We start from the raw sequence: 14,042 nt of genomic DNA, 5'->3' as shown, positions 1-14,042 counted from the left end.
AGACGCTTAATCCTTGGGAGAAGAGCAATGACAAATCTCGATAAAATAGTTAAGAGCAGAGACATCACACTGACAACGAAGGCCCGCATAGTTAAAGCAATGGTGTTCCCCGTAGTAACATATGGCTGCGAGAGCTGGACCATAAGGAAGGCTGAGAGAAGGAAGATCGATGCTTTTGAACTGTGGTGTTGGAGGAAAATTCTGAGAGTGCCTTGGACTGCAAGAAGATCCAACCAGTCCATCCTCCAGGAAATCAAGCCAGACTGCTCACTTGAGGGAATGATATTAAAGGCAAAACTGAAATACTTTGGCCACATCATGAGAAGACAGGACACCCTGGAGAAGATGCTGATGCTAGGGAGAGTGGAAGGCAAAAGGAAGAGGGGCCGACCAAGGGCAAGATGGATGGATGATATTCTAGAGGTGATGGACTCGTCCCTGGGGGAGCTGGGGGTGTTGACGACCAACAGGAAGCTCTGGCGTGGGCTGGTCCATGAAGTCACGAAGAGTCGGAAGCGACTAAACGAATAAACAACAAAGTCCAATTAATGAATAAGGAACCATGGCTAAACATGAAGATTAAAAACCCACTGGAAAAGTATCAATGGCCCAACAGTCCACCAAGAAACAGGAAACAGTAAGTTGCTTACCTGCAACTTTGAGTAGTCACCTCTGAATTTGCATATGAGTTTTTGAGCATGCGCAGTAGCTAATTTGGTATGACCTAAAGCAGACTTCCCCAACCTAGGCACCAAAATTCAGCTACCAAAACTCTTAGCAATGGCCATGCTGCCTCAGTATTTTGGGAGCTGAAATTCACACAATTGAAAGGCATCCAAGTTGGGGAAAGCTATTCTACAACTAAGATGTTTGCCATTAAAAAAAAAAGTAATTTTACCCTCCCCACAATGTTTATGCTAAGGGAGCATCTCTCTATTAACTTGGTTCCATGGTGACCACAGAATGAGCTTTATATCACAGTACTCAAATCTCTAGACTTAAAGGAAAGGAAAAGAAAGGGTAATTTGTGTGAATGCCCAGATAAGCATTTGAAGAATGAAAATCACGAGCAGTTTGTGATACATAAAGGCCATGAAGAAGAATGACAAACGGGTGAACAGGAAGCCCATTTACTGTAGGAAGGAAGGTGCATCCTATAAATGGAATGATAATGCCTCTCTGAAAACCACATGAGATTTGGCTTAAATTAGGCAGTCGTTATACACATACAGTGAATGTTGCAACCAGGCAGATGGACAATGGAGGCCAATGAGAGATACACTCATTTTAAAAAATGCTGTCACAGTCCTGAATGACTGGTAGCTCACTGAAGGGGGAAGTAACTTCACTAACTAGCAAATCTGATATACTATATCTCAAATACCACATATAAATGGTTTCACTTGTAAACCGTCGTTTCTTGAGATGGGCAGTGTAGAAATATGATGAACAAACAAATAAATCTCTAGAAATGGACTGAAGAGCTATAGCATAGATCACGAACAAATAAGCACTGTCTTTTGAAAGACAGCTGTGTACTGGATGTAGAACACTAAACAAACCCACATAATTATGAAGCTATATGACAAAGCTTACGCGACAAAGGCCTGCCTGAATAAAAATATTTTGCCTGTCGGAAGAATAGAAAAAAAGAAGCAGGTAGGCTAAACTTTCTTGGCAGGGTATTCCAAACCCTGGAAGCCAGTTCAGAAAAGATCCTCTTGTCACTTTCCCATCAAATGTACCTCCAAAAGTAGTGAGGCTCAGAACAGATTTACAAGGTTCTTAAAAACAGGACAGATATGTGAGGGAAGAATACTCTCGTGGCCTCTTAGCCTTCTATCTAAATTCCTAGAACTGTAGCTTGGTACAGGTAGAGGAATTATCTTCCAGAGATCTCTGTCTCAAACGTTTTTTCACAGTGATATAAGGAAATTCAGATGTGGCCCAAGCAAAGGAGGAGAAAAACAGAGACATGTATTTTAAGGCCAAACTTATGGTAAGGATTAAAAGCAGGACCAAATATTTGGAGACCATCTCCAGTACAGCCTATAGTAATATAGATTAAATAAATGGAAAGCTTCCCTGCATTTGGAATAAAAAAGTAGTGAGGTTTCTATGGATGCCGTCTGACATTTGTTGCATAAAAGATGTCATAGGGCCACCTGCATTTGTACTGTCATCATCTCTATTAAGTGAAACTACAAGCTTACTGGCAGAGTGCCTAAAACAGCATTTGGTATGTAAGGGGGTATTAAATGAATAAGCACTACAACAAATGTTTGAACTTGTTAGCTGGCTAATAGTAACAAGATATGCACTTTCACAAAGTAACACTATCAACTTCAGGAGTGTATTTAGAAAAATATTTTTTCCACCAGGTCCTATCATCTGTACTCACATCATTTATCCCAATTAATATGCCAATATACAGACAAAGATTGACCTGTCATTTTCTATTTTGGGAATAGTCATAAAATGGATAACTTTTGTCACTAAACCACATTTAGAAATCCAGGTCTTGATTTCTGAAGCCCAGGATGGCACCAAGAGCATGCTAAATATGCTAAATGATCAAGATCAGGAAAAATACATACAAAACCCTAAGATGCAGGCTCCATTTCGCCCGCTATCCTACTTATGTGAACATTTGCATTATCTTTATATACCGCTACTTTTATGTAATTCATGTTCAGCTCAACATTTAAGCTTCTGAGCCATTATTAATTTATAGTCAAGGGACTATATGAGCAGAGTTTCTGTAAATAGGTGAAAAATGGTGTTACGATATTTATGCCTACTTACGCTACAGTGTAACATGATAGTAGATCCCATGAAGACTAAGCAGAGAGCTTTTGGAATTTACTTAAAAGTATGGCTCATGTTTAATGAGATTTGCTCCTTAGTGTTTTAAAATTAATTTTAAATGTACACAATTTAGCTTAAGAGAATTGTTTTATAGCTTGACCTCCATGCAACACCTTCATCATATCTATCTCCATGCTTCAAACATTGATCTTTTGTTCCTTTCAAGCCTTCTAGAGAAAGTTAGTTATCTGGTGTTCCTACAATTTTGCTCATGATTAGTATTCATAGATCCTGCATTATTTAATTACTCTGGGGAAAAAAACCCTACTGAAGGGCTTTTTCTGAGTATATGTATATATGTATATGTATATTAGGTTGCAGTGGACAGCATTTATACTCAGAGCTTTATTATTACCCGCATAAGCTTCACTAAACAGAATGTGCCTTATTTCTGAGAAAAAGGTGGACTTCTGAAGTGTTTTTATTCTGTAGAAATATATTCTTAAGCACCCTAAATTATATAAATAATGGCCAGATAAGGCAATTTTGCATATTGTCATAAACATATTGTGTTGGAAGGAATAAATATAGGTGGTCCTCATTTAACAACACTAATTGGGACTGGAAACTGCAGAAAAACATGACCATGCTGCTTAGTGATGTCAGTTCCGGCAGCCATCATTAAACAAGGAATGCACAGGTGGTTAAGCGAGGATCTCATTTAACTGCGACTTTCAACTTCCTGCCAGGTTCCCCATTGACTTTGCTTTTGGGAAGTCAGCAGGGGAAGTCACAAACTGTGGTCAAGTGACTGCGGGGACGCTGCAACGGCTGTAAGTACAAGGTCCGGTCGTAACTACCACTTGTTCAGTGCCATTGTAAGTTCGAATGGTTGCTGAACAAGTGATCATTAAACAAGGACCACCTGCAAGAACTTGATTTAAAAACTGTGGATATATTAATTTTTTTAAATCATCTTTTTATTTTGAAATAAAAGGTAGGGAAAGCACACAAAGCATTGTTTCTGGAATTCTTTCCTATCCTTTGACCAGCAAAATCATAGAAGCTGCTACTACAGGTAGTTCTCGCTTATTGACCTGTTCAGCAACTGTTCAAAGTTAAGAGAGCACTGAAAAACAAGACTTATGACTACACCTCGTAGTTGTGGCTGTTGTAGCATCCCCACAGTTACATGATTGTGATTTGGGCACTTGGCAACTGGCACACATTTATGATGGTTGCAGCATCCCATGGTCATGTGTTCATCATCTGCGACTTTCACAGCAGGCTTCCAATAAGCGAAGTCAATGGGGAAGCCGACAGGAAGCTGCATAAGTTGCAGTCACATGACATTGCACTTAATGACTGTGGGTGATTTGTTTCATGACTGCAGCCTGAACTGATGTTGTAAATCAGCACGGTCATGTGATATTGCACTTAACAGCCATGCTGCTTAGTGATGGAGTTGCCAGTCCCTATTGCAGTCGGTTAGTGAGGACTACCTGTATGTTAGAAAGTAATATGTTGCATCTGTATGTATGTATGTATGTATGCATTTCTGCTGTTCTCTCATGTCGTGTCTATCTGTGTTTTATGCGTATATGTGCACTGGGAAGTACAGGGTTGGCGATATGCTCTGCCCTGTGTCATGTGACCAGGAGGGAAGAGAAAGGGGCTTAGAGTGGAACAGTCAGCAATATTCTATGCAGCTGCCAACTGTCTTTCCCATAGGGATACACTGGGGATTTTTTCTGGATTTTTTTTTCTGTATGGCCCATTTTCAAATTCATTTTTTCTTTTGTCAGCTTCTCCGCACACACCAAATTTGCTCCCTTTCTTTTCAGTTTTTGGAGAGTTATCCTGCCTACAGTCAGAGTCCCAAGCAACTTTCCACAATTTCTTTCCAACATTCCACTGAGTTGGAAACAAATATTTCTCAAATGAGCAAGAAATGTTATATTTCATACGCAATTCTGAATTTGTTTGAGCATGTGGATCTCATTAAGCTTCAGAGAGAGCTGGATAAAGTAATGGCTATTCACCATTTTTTGTTTTTTTTTGGTATCTTTGAGTCAGTATTGACTTCTAGAGACTGCCTGGACAAGTCCCTGCAGTTTTCTTGCCAAGATTTTTGGAAGTGGTTTGCCACTGCCTCCTTCCTAGGGCTGAGAGAGTGACTGGCCCAAGATCACCCAGCTGGCTTTGTACCTAAGGTGGGACTACAACTCACAGTCTCCCGGTTTCTAGCCTGGTGCCTTAACCATTACACCAAACAGGCTCTCATTCACTGTATTGCTCCATATTTCTTAATCCTTATAAAACTATTCCTGCTATATTTAAACACAGCATCATACTTGGTCTTTTGTTGTTTAAACTTCTCACAACTCTCTTTCTGAGAATCTCTTCAGGTCCATCCAACCAAAACTTTCTTGGTCTTCTCCTTCTTTTCAACCTATTCACCATTTCTTCATACATTTGTTTTGCAATTTGGTCTTTATTCATTCTCTATGTATGAACAAACCATTTTAAGGCACTTATTTTGTACTACTCATGTTTTTTATTCATCAACTTTCAGTCAGAACCCATTTATTTTTATCTTATCAGAAAGACATTTTTATAAAGAGAGATTTTCAGTTCTTTTGACAAAGATACGTTGTCATATACCACCAATTACCTATCACCATTTCCACATCTTAGTAAATATTCTATCATGTACTAATTCATCTATATGTTCTAGTTTTTCACTGTTCGTGTAAAACCTGTAGTTGTTCACTCTATTTTTCCTTTTCCTTGTTGGACACAACTACTTTGGTCTCTAATACATTAATGTTCATAGTCATATCTCACACTGCATCATACATTCTGACATTTCTTGCAATTCATTCAGGTTCTCAGCCAGCAACAGCATTCATGTCCCAAATCAACACACCACAAACATTTATTCATAAGTACATTAAGTGATCAAGAGGATATTACACATCCTTGTCTTATTCCCTCCTCAATGTCAAACCAATGTTAAGCATTCAGATGTATGCTTTACTTCTATTGTATACAGATTACTGCATTCAGTAACTAACCTTTATATTCATACAAAGCATTCCATAGTTTAATCTATTCCCTTTATCACACACTTTCCCTATAACTTTACACTAACAATAACTTTCTCACATATATTACCATAACACGTTCATGCTATTCTATGCAAGTTAGGATCTCGAATCTAGAGACTACCTTGCAAGCCAATATACTGTTCCCCTAAGAATACAGAGTACTGACACACTCAAGATGTATACGCAAGTGTTATATTAAACCCTAAAATGAGACCAAAAGCTATGCTTTAGTCAAGAAGTGTATCAGTTTCAGCAAAACCAAAGCCTGAAAATGATTTACAAAAAAGTAAATGCTAACATGACAAGCTATTTAGCTTCACTATTAGAAATACTTACTAGAGTGTATCTGGAGGCCCAATAATGAGAACTTCCCATCGATAGAGATCATTGTCATCTATTAAACCTGCTGAAAAGCCTTCCACTGGGTTTTTGTTGAGCTCTGTTGAAACAAAAATTGTTATAGTATAAGTTGTATTTATACATACTTGGTGCTTCATTCATGACTTGCAGGCAAGAGAATTTTCAGAAAATTTTGAAATATTCCTTTTCGCTGCCATACTCTCAAGATTCTGATTTACTGATTTTCTAAGAACCACAAACTCACAAAAGACTAATAAAATGTCCATATTAAAAAAGTAACTCAAGGAGAGCCTAATCACCTACCTGACTTCCTCCCTGCAAGTTACTGTACTGGCTTCTGGTTTCCTGCCTCTTATAATGCACATTAATACTATTTAATAGACCCAGTAGTACTAATCAAATCCCATCTACCCTTTAGATTGTAAGCTGTTGTTAAAAAGTATAAATACAAAAATTTAATATTAAAACACACAGATACAAGTCCTTCAAGTCACTCTAACATTAAGCTTTTTACTTAGAGCCAGGAAAAAGCTCTAAATGATTTGGGAATCTATGAACCACCTGTTCCGATAGCTTTCTGGCCTGTGAGAAAGTCTTGAAACACCCTTCTCCATGTGCTTAGGCAAAAACTATTGTAGAATGACAACTTCTGTGGGGGTTGTGCAGCAGTGATAAACTCCCCAATGGAATGTTCATCTGGCACCCAAAAATGTACCAGATGAAGTCTGTCTTTTTCTCTTGCATTTTAAATAGTATTTATTTTACATGGCTTTAGCTACGGCTTGATCAAAATGTTTTGCTGATCAGATTTACCTATACGGCTTATATCCCACCCAAATTACATGAACTCAGCAGCTCACGTATTATATCATAAAGCAACCATTTAAAACAGCATAACAAATCGTAATTAATGACGACCCACAACACAAAAAACTCAAGCCCCAAATGCTCACCAGAAAAGCAAGGTCATCTGTATAGATCCAATACCAGCACTCTGATCTATATTCAGAAACATACTGGCAATCAAGAGGCATTACACTGAAGTGGTTCTAACCCATCCACATGCAAGTTGCTGCATTCTGTACTAAGTGAAGTTCCCAGTCTTCAAAGGCAACTCCAAGTATAGGGCATTACAGTAATGCAGTCTCAAGTTTTGTTTTGTTTTGTTTTGATCGTATGGCATAGCAGTTCGGTGTTCATGCTATTTTTCTTGCTGGGAAATCCTTGTGAAGTCCAGCAGCCAGATGTGTAGACTATTTAGCCGTGACAAGTCACACTGCCCAGGGTGCACCACGAGGAGGCTAGTCTACGCTGCACCAAGTTGGGCTGAGAGAAAGTGACTGGCCCAAGGTCACCCAGCCAGCTTTCATGCCTCAGGTGGGACTAGAACTCACAGACTCCTGGTTTCTAGCCCAGAACCTTAACCACTAGACGAAGCTGGCTCTCAGTCTCAAGTTAATGAAGGTGTAAAGTCACTGTCATTACTGCCTCCTGCTCCAAAAAAGGCTATAGTCAGCTCACAAGTTGAAACTGGTCAAAGGATTCCCTGGCTATGGACTTCACCTGATAATCTAGTAGGAGCTGGGAACCCAAAACAAAAGGAACTGTTCCTTTGAGGAAGTGAGGCTTCACTCAGAGCCAGTATGTGAACTCCTAGAAAGTTGGATGGTTTCTGTACAAACAATGATTCCATCTGGCTGGGATTAATTTTCAGCTTGTTTTGTCCCATCTTGCAGCCTCCAAACATGAGAAAGTATATCTACTGCATCTCTTACCTGGTTGGAGATATATAATTGGATATCAACAGCAAATAATACCTTCTGATGAACCAACAAATGAATTCTCTGGGAACATTCATATAGGAGATATACAACACAGGGGAGAGAACTGAGCCTATGACACCCCAAACAGGAGTGGCTAAATACTCAATCACTCCTTCCTCATCCCTATTGACTAGTAACTGCTACAAAACAGTGCCTTTTTTTATACTCTTGCAGGCATCCATAAGGATATCATAGTTAATGGTATCAAACATCACTGAGAGCCACATATGAGACTCATATTCCCTCAATACATGTATTAATGCAAGTACCTATAATGCAGCTCCCATCCCATGCTCAAGCCAATCCTGACTGAAAGGATAATCGACTCCATCCAGTTTTCTTTACAAATGCAATACTACCACCTTCTCCACAATCTTCCTGAGAAAGGGGAAGTTGGATCAAAAGATGACTTCTTTAAAAAGGGATGCACCACCACTTCCTTCAAGGTGGAAAGTACAACTTTCCTCTCCCAAAGAAGCATTATTCACCCCTCTAATGTTTCCATATGCACACCACAAAAGTGAAGTATTTTTTTTTACTGCCCTTATCACAATATAGGCTTCAACCTGGGCTCATATCATATCATATCAATCATATCCATGCCTTTTCTTCTGCCACTGGTATAAGGCACTGCTTCTGCTGTTTATCTCCCATTCCCCCTTAGTAAACCATGAAACCCTTCAGGATTGTGAATAAGTCCAAGGTATCTGGGGTAAACCACCTTAATTGGTCCCCCACCCTTGTAGAGATCAGTGTTACTGATGAGCTGCAAACTGGTTGTGAAGTGATATGTCCATGACAAAATACTAATCACAAACAAAAGTCATCTAAAGTAAAAACTACATCAAGCATACAACATCCTTTATGAGCTGGACCAGTTATTAAGTCCATGGCTGCTATGGGAGCCATGAATTCCTGAGCTACTCCAGATCCCACTGTTAACGTATACTGACTCCAGAACTAACAGCCAGGGGGAATTAAGTGCCAGTCTCACCGTGAGATCTAGTTGCTCAAGCAGAGAACCTGCTGGGTAGCATGGCGGGCAGTGCATTAGCAATATCCTTGGCTTATTTCTACAGTCTACCATTAGGAATTATAGAATCAGTGGAAGCAGAGCCATCTTCAGTGATGCTCCCTGCCTTCCAAATGGTGAGCATGACTAAGGCAAAGCCCCACACTCTTTTAATATGTGTTAGACATAGTGCAAGCACATAAGAATGGGTAGGGTTTCAATTCCTCAGTCAAATCTGCCATTTTGAAACCAAGATCCACTAGGAAAAGATATTTTCATCCTGTTTCATGTAGAGTTGAGCCTCTGGTCATAGCAAAGCTCTCACAAAGGATCAGTATTATCTCTCCTCCCTGACTCTAGAGTCTCCAGCTGTGCAACACCTGAAACCTTGGTGGGCAAATATAAGATTAGGTGAGAATGGGCAGGGAGTTGCTCTGTCAGGTCTCAGCTGTGCATGCCAGGTCTGCCTAGTCTAAAGCCAAGACATCCAGTTATACAGCATCCAGGGCCTGGGGAAGGGGCAATTGAGCTAGAAGAGGGAAATACCTCCCACATGTATTTCTACATTAACCCCCTTGATGGTTTTTAAAATCTATAGCTGATTATACATTTTCAAGTAAATAGGCAGTATCAAGCCTCTGGGAAAAAAGAAAGGTGGCTCCAGGGATCTACACATCAGTCGAGCAACAGTTCTGTGCAAAATTCTGAAAGAGATTTTAGACTAGTCACTACTAACTTGTTAGCCAGCATGCACTGATTACTAGAAGCTAATATGAATTTGTCAAGAACAAATCATACTGTACAAGCTTTATTACTTTTTTAATAGGGTCATTTGTCTGTAGACTGTAACAATGCCAATAATGTATCCTGAGTTCAGTGAAGCATTTAACAAGGTGTCTCATGATATTCTTGTTGACAAAAGGTTGGAAACTGGCTGGATGGACATTATTACTGTTACATGAATCAACAAATGGTTAATCAACTAGTGCTTGTCAATAATTGTGTCAGTGCTGATACAGAATTACCTCGATGATAATGTAGGTAAGTTGCTTATCAGGCTCGCAGATGACACAAAAACAAACAACAACATTAACGCTGACAAGGATCTTGACCGGCTAGAAAATAGGTCATAAGATGACATCCAACAAAATTTACTGTAAAAATTTGTATTTTGATACAATAAATAAATGAGGCAAATACTTGACCTTAGAGCTGTATTCATGAAAAGGATCTAGGTGTCTTAGTGAATAACCACCTGAAGTATGAATCAGCAATATATGCAGACACTAAAGAAGTTAAAATAAGCTTTAGGCTCCATAAGGATGATGACTGGGCTGAAAACAAACTTCTGTGAGAAATGGTTGAAAGAGGTAATATATGCAATCTGGGAAGAGAATCTGAAGAGTTTTGCTTGGTTTTTCCAACAGGCAAGATAAGAACAAATAGGTAGAAATAGTAAGGAAAATAGATACATTTCCTAAAATAAGTGTTCAGCAGGTAAAAGGTAAAGGTAAAGGTTTCCCTTGACGTAAAGTCCAGTCGTGTCCGACTCTAGGGGGCGGTGCTCATCTCCGTTTCTAAGCCTTAGAGCCGGCGTTGTCCATAGGACACTTCCGGGTCATGTGGCCAGCATGACGACACGGAACGCCGTTACCTTCCCGCCGAAGCGGTACCTATTGATCTACTCACATTTGCATGTTTTCGAACTGCTAGGTGAGCAGGAGCTGGGATTAACAATGGGAGCTCACCCCGCCGCGTGGTTTCGAACCGCCGACCTTCCGATCGACAGCTCAGTGGTTTAACCCGCAGCGGAGATGGTAAAATGGTATGCATCCTTTGCTAGAGGATGGTTAGCCATCTGTTAGGGATGCTGGAGATACTATGCTGAGCAAGGAGCTGAACAAGGCTCAGTTGCAAGAAAACTGTTGCCCTCCTATTATTATTGTCTGCCGCTGGACATACTAGCCAAAGCTGATGGCAGCTGGAGCTCAACATACTAATTACTCTTTTTTTTTTTAATCCATTCAATTGTGTCCGATTCTCGGAGACTCCCTGCAGTTTTCTTGGGAAGGTTTTTCAGAAGTGGTTTGCCATTGCCTCCTTCCTAGGGCTGAGAGAAAAGACTGGCCCAAGGTCACCCAGTTGACTTTGTGCCTAAGGTGGGACTAGAACTCATGGTCTCCCGGTTTCTAGCCTGAAGTCTTAACCACTACACCAAACTGGCTCTAATTTATTTATTTATTTTTCAAGCTTCTATTACTGCCCATCTCCCCCAAAAAGGGAAACTCTGGGCGCTTTACAATAAAACCAGAATTAAAATAATAAAATATAAATTATAATAAATACACCAATAAATAAGAATAAGATAAATACCAAACCCAAGGGGGAATGTTCTTATTCAGTGGGAAGGATCTATGGTGCTAGCCACCCCCAAGACGAGCTATTACCTCTCCCACCCCAAGCGAGGCAGGAGTTACTCTTAGACTAGATTTCCAATTTTATGATGTGTCCCTTGGTTTTCCCACAATCCCTTACACTTGTACTAATCTTAGTGACCAAATTCTGATTTTGAGAATAGTATTACATCTGTAAGATTAGCTAGTTTTCATTTTCAGGAAACACAAATATCTAACTCATTTTGGACTACACTGAAATAGGAATCTCCAAAACATTAGATTCAACTGAAATTTTGAAAAATTAAGCAATTTATGGTTGTCACTACACTTATTCCCATCTCCCGTCCCCAGTTTCCAAATAACCTATACTTTCTATTGGGACTGTTTTACTGTTCTATGGATACCCTTCCCTTTCCAAAATCTGGGAAGAAGTTATATATTTATTTGATTCTCACCACTGTCTTAACTTGCAGCTGGCTCTAATTCATAGGCCTTGAGATTCTAGTTGAAACTAGAGTCTGTAAACCTGAACTCCACCCATCACTTCTTAGCTATTATACTATAATACATCAAGAGCCTCAAGGACCCTCACTGTTTGTTTTAGTTAGCAAGCTTGACTTAATTATTTGCTTATACTCTGGGTTTGCAAATAAAGGCCAGAATAAGAATGCATAGAAACTATCATTTTTTTCAAGATGTGAACCAATATTTTGAAAATCCAATTGAAAGCCTCCCAGTTCCTGAAAAAGATTAAAATATTTACCCAGAAGCCTATACAACATATACAGATAGTATGAACGTTTTTTGTTAACAAACAGAGTTTCATTTGGATCATACAAACAGCCTGAACTATGGTTTGCTAGATGGGAGAGTAACAGTTGCGTTAAAGGACAAAAGCAAAATAAGACACTGACGCAAATAGATGCCACAGCTATGTTCCAGGTTTGCAAAATTTAGCAGCTATGTAATTGAAGCTGTATATATGTCCAAGTTCTGCCTCTCCAGTAAGGTCAGCAACACTGAAAGCACATTTTAGTCTGCTTAGGGCATTTAAATCCTGAGAATTTGTTTTGCTTTAAAAAAAAAACTGGCAAGTTTAACCTACAGAGGGAGACAGCACCCTTGAATTCAGCAACAACTTTAATGCTTGGCTCTATCCTTGGGAGTTTCCTACAGGGAAGCTATAAACTCCAGAGCTTAGAAACTTTTGAAATTATGCTATTTTCGTATAGCATGCATCCCCTTGTAAGACAAGCTCTTGAACTAAGCAGAATATTCCAATTATTGAAACACCAATATGAAATACTGTGTATCTCAAGACATTTATTTATTTTTCAAATTTTGTTACCGTCCATCTCCCCCAAAAGAGGGACTCTGGGCAGTTACTTTGCTTCTACATTGTCTCAAAGATAATTACTTTAAAAAAACAGAATCAGTATATAATTATTTAAAATGAATAAATTACAATTGAAATGCAAAAATGATTATTCCAATAGCCCTTACATTTACTATCAAGGTAGCACTGCTATTAATTAAGAACAATATAAAATAGTTTTAACTGTGCACAGACTGCCTACCTGGTCACAGCAGGTAGGCAATTATAATGACTACTCTAATCAATCTAAGATAGGAAACAAAAAGGCTGCTTTATTACACAAACAAATAGTGTTTGGGTTATATCTGTAGTTCAGAGACGTACCAGGCAAGCGGTGTTGCCTTTGTTAATTTTATTTAATGGTGATCGAGCCTTCAATATAAATCCAAGTCAGTCAAAGCAGCATAGTCAACAAAAGTGACTAAGCAGGAAAAATCTTATGGCTACAGGAGCAGCAATGCAGGGCATCTCAACTTTTCAACTTGCTTTGGCAGCTGTAACCTTCCATTTCATACCAATGCTTCTGCCAGTACACTGTGAATGCTAAGGAAAGAAACACCGTTCTAACTAACAACCACTACCTAACGCACATGTTGTTTCAACTCTGGACTAAACTTCTCATTGTCTAACTTCCTGCAAAGAATGTTCCAAAAACTAGGATAGATATTTGTTTAATGAAGCCAAAAAGACAAATAACTTGAAAAAAAAATATTAAAAAATGCTGGAAACTTGTCAAAAACAGAAGTGTCTTCTAGTTACATTTCAAGGGCCACACTCCTGTACTAATACATCAAGGACTACATGCAGATGGCAGATGGGACCATCTGGGGAAGAGTATTAATAGTAAGTTAATTAATCGCTCCTGGACTTTCGCAAAAGATTAAAGACCTGGTTTTGTCTGCAGGCTTGGAAGGGGAGGGGGAATAATTACACCTGGGGATGGCTAGTGCCGTAAAGTGATTCTGAGGGGGCTATTACACTCAAGGACTGATTAAGATCTTTTCGCCATGTAGATTTTATTATATTTGTATTTTTACTGTATTTTGTATTGTGACGGTTTTGAATTTTAATCCTGTTTTATTGTAAGCTGCCCAGAGTCCCCCCGTAGGGGAGAGATGGGCAGTGAATAAATTTATTAAATAAATAAATGCAGACCAA

General features: G+C 39.2%; 1 protein-coding gene across 1 annotated transcript in view; it reads right to left on the bottom strand.

The window, feature by feature from the left end:
- UBE2G1 (ubiquitin conjugating enzyme E2 G1) overlaps window positions 1–14,042 on the bottom strand; it is a 49,840-nt gene that overhangs the window by 7,845 nt on the left and 27,953 nt on the right. Inside the window, exon 2 of the mRNA XM_063297741.1 lies at window positions 6,255–6,357. Within this exon, the coding sequence (XP_063153811.1) occupies window positions 6,255–6,357 (103 nt within the window). The remainder of the gene's footprint in view (window positions 1–6,254; window positions 6,358–14,042) is intronic.

Source organism: Candoia aspera, chromosome 1 (genome assembly GCF_035149785.1).
Source record: "Candoia aspera isolate rCanAsp1 chromosome 1, rCanAsp1.hap2, whole genome shotgun sequence".
Taxonomy (NCBI): Eukaryota; Metazoa; Chordata; class Lepidosauria; order Squamata; family Boidae; genus Candoia; species Candoia aspera.
The sequence above is the reverse complement of the archived record's forward strand: the minus strand, read 5'-3'. Positions and strand labels throughout refer to the sequence as shown.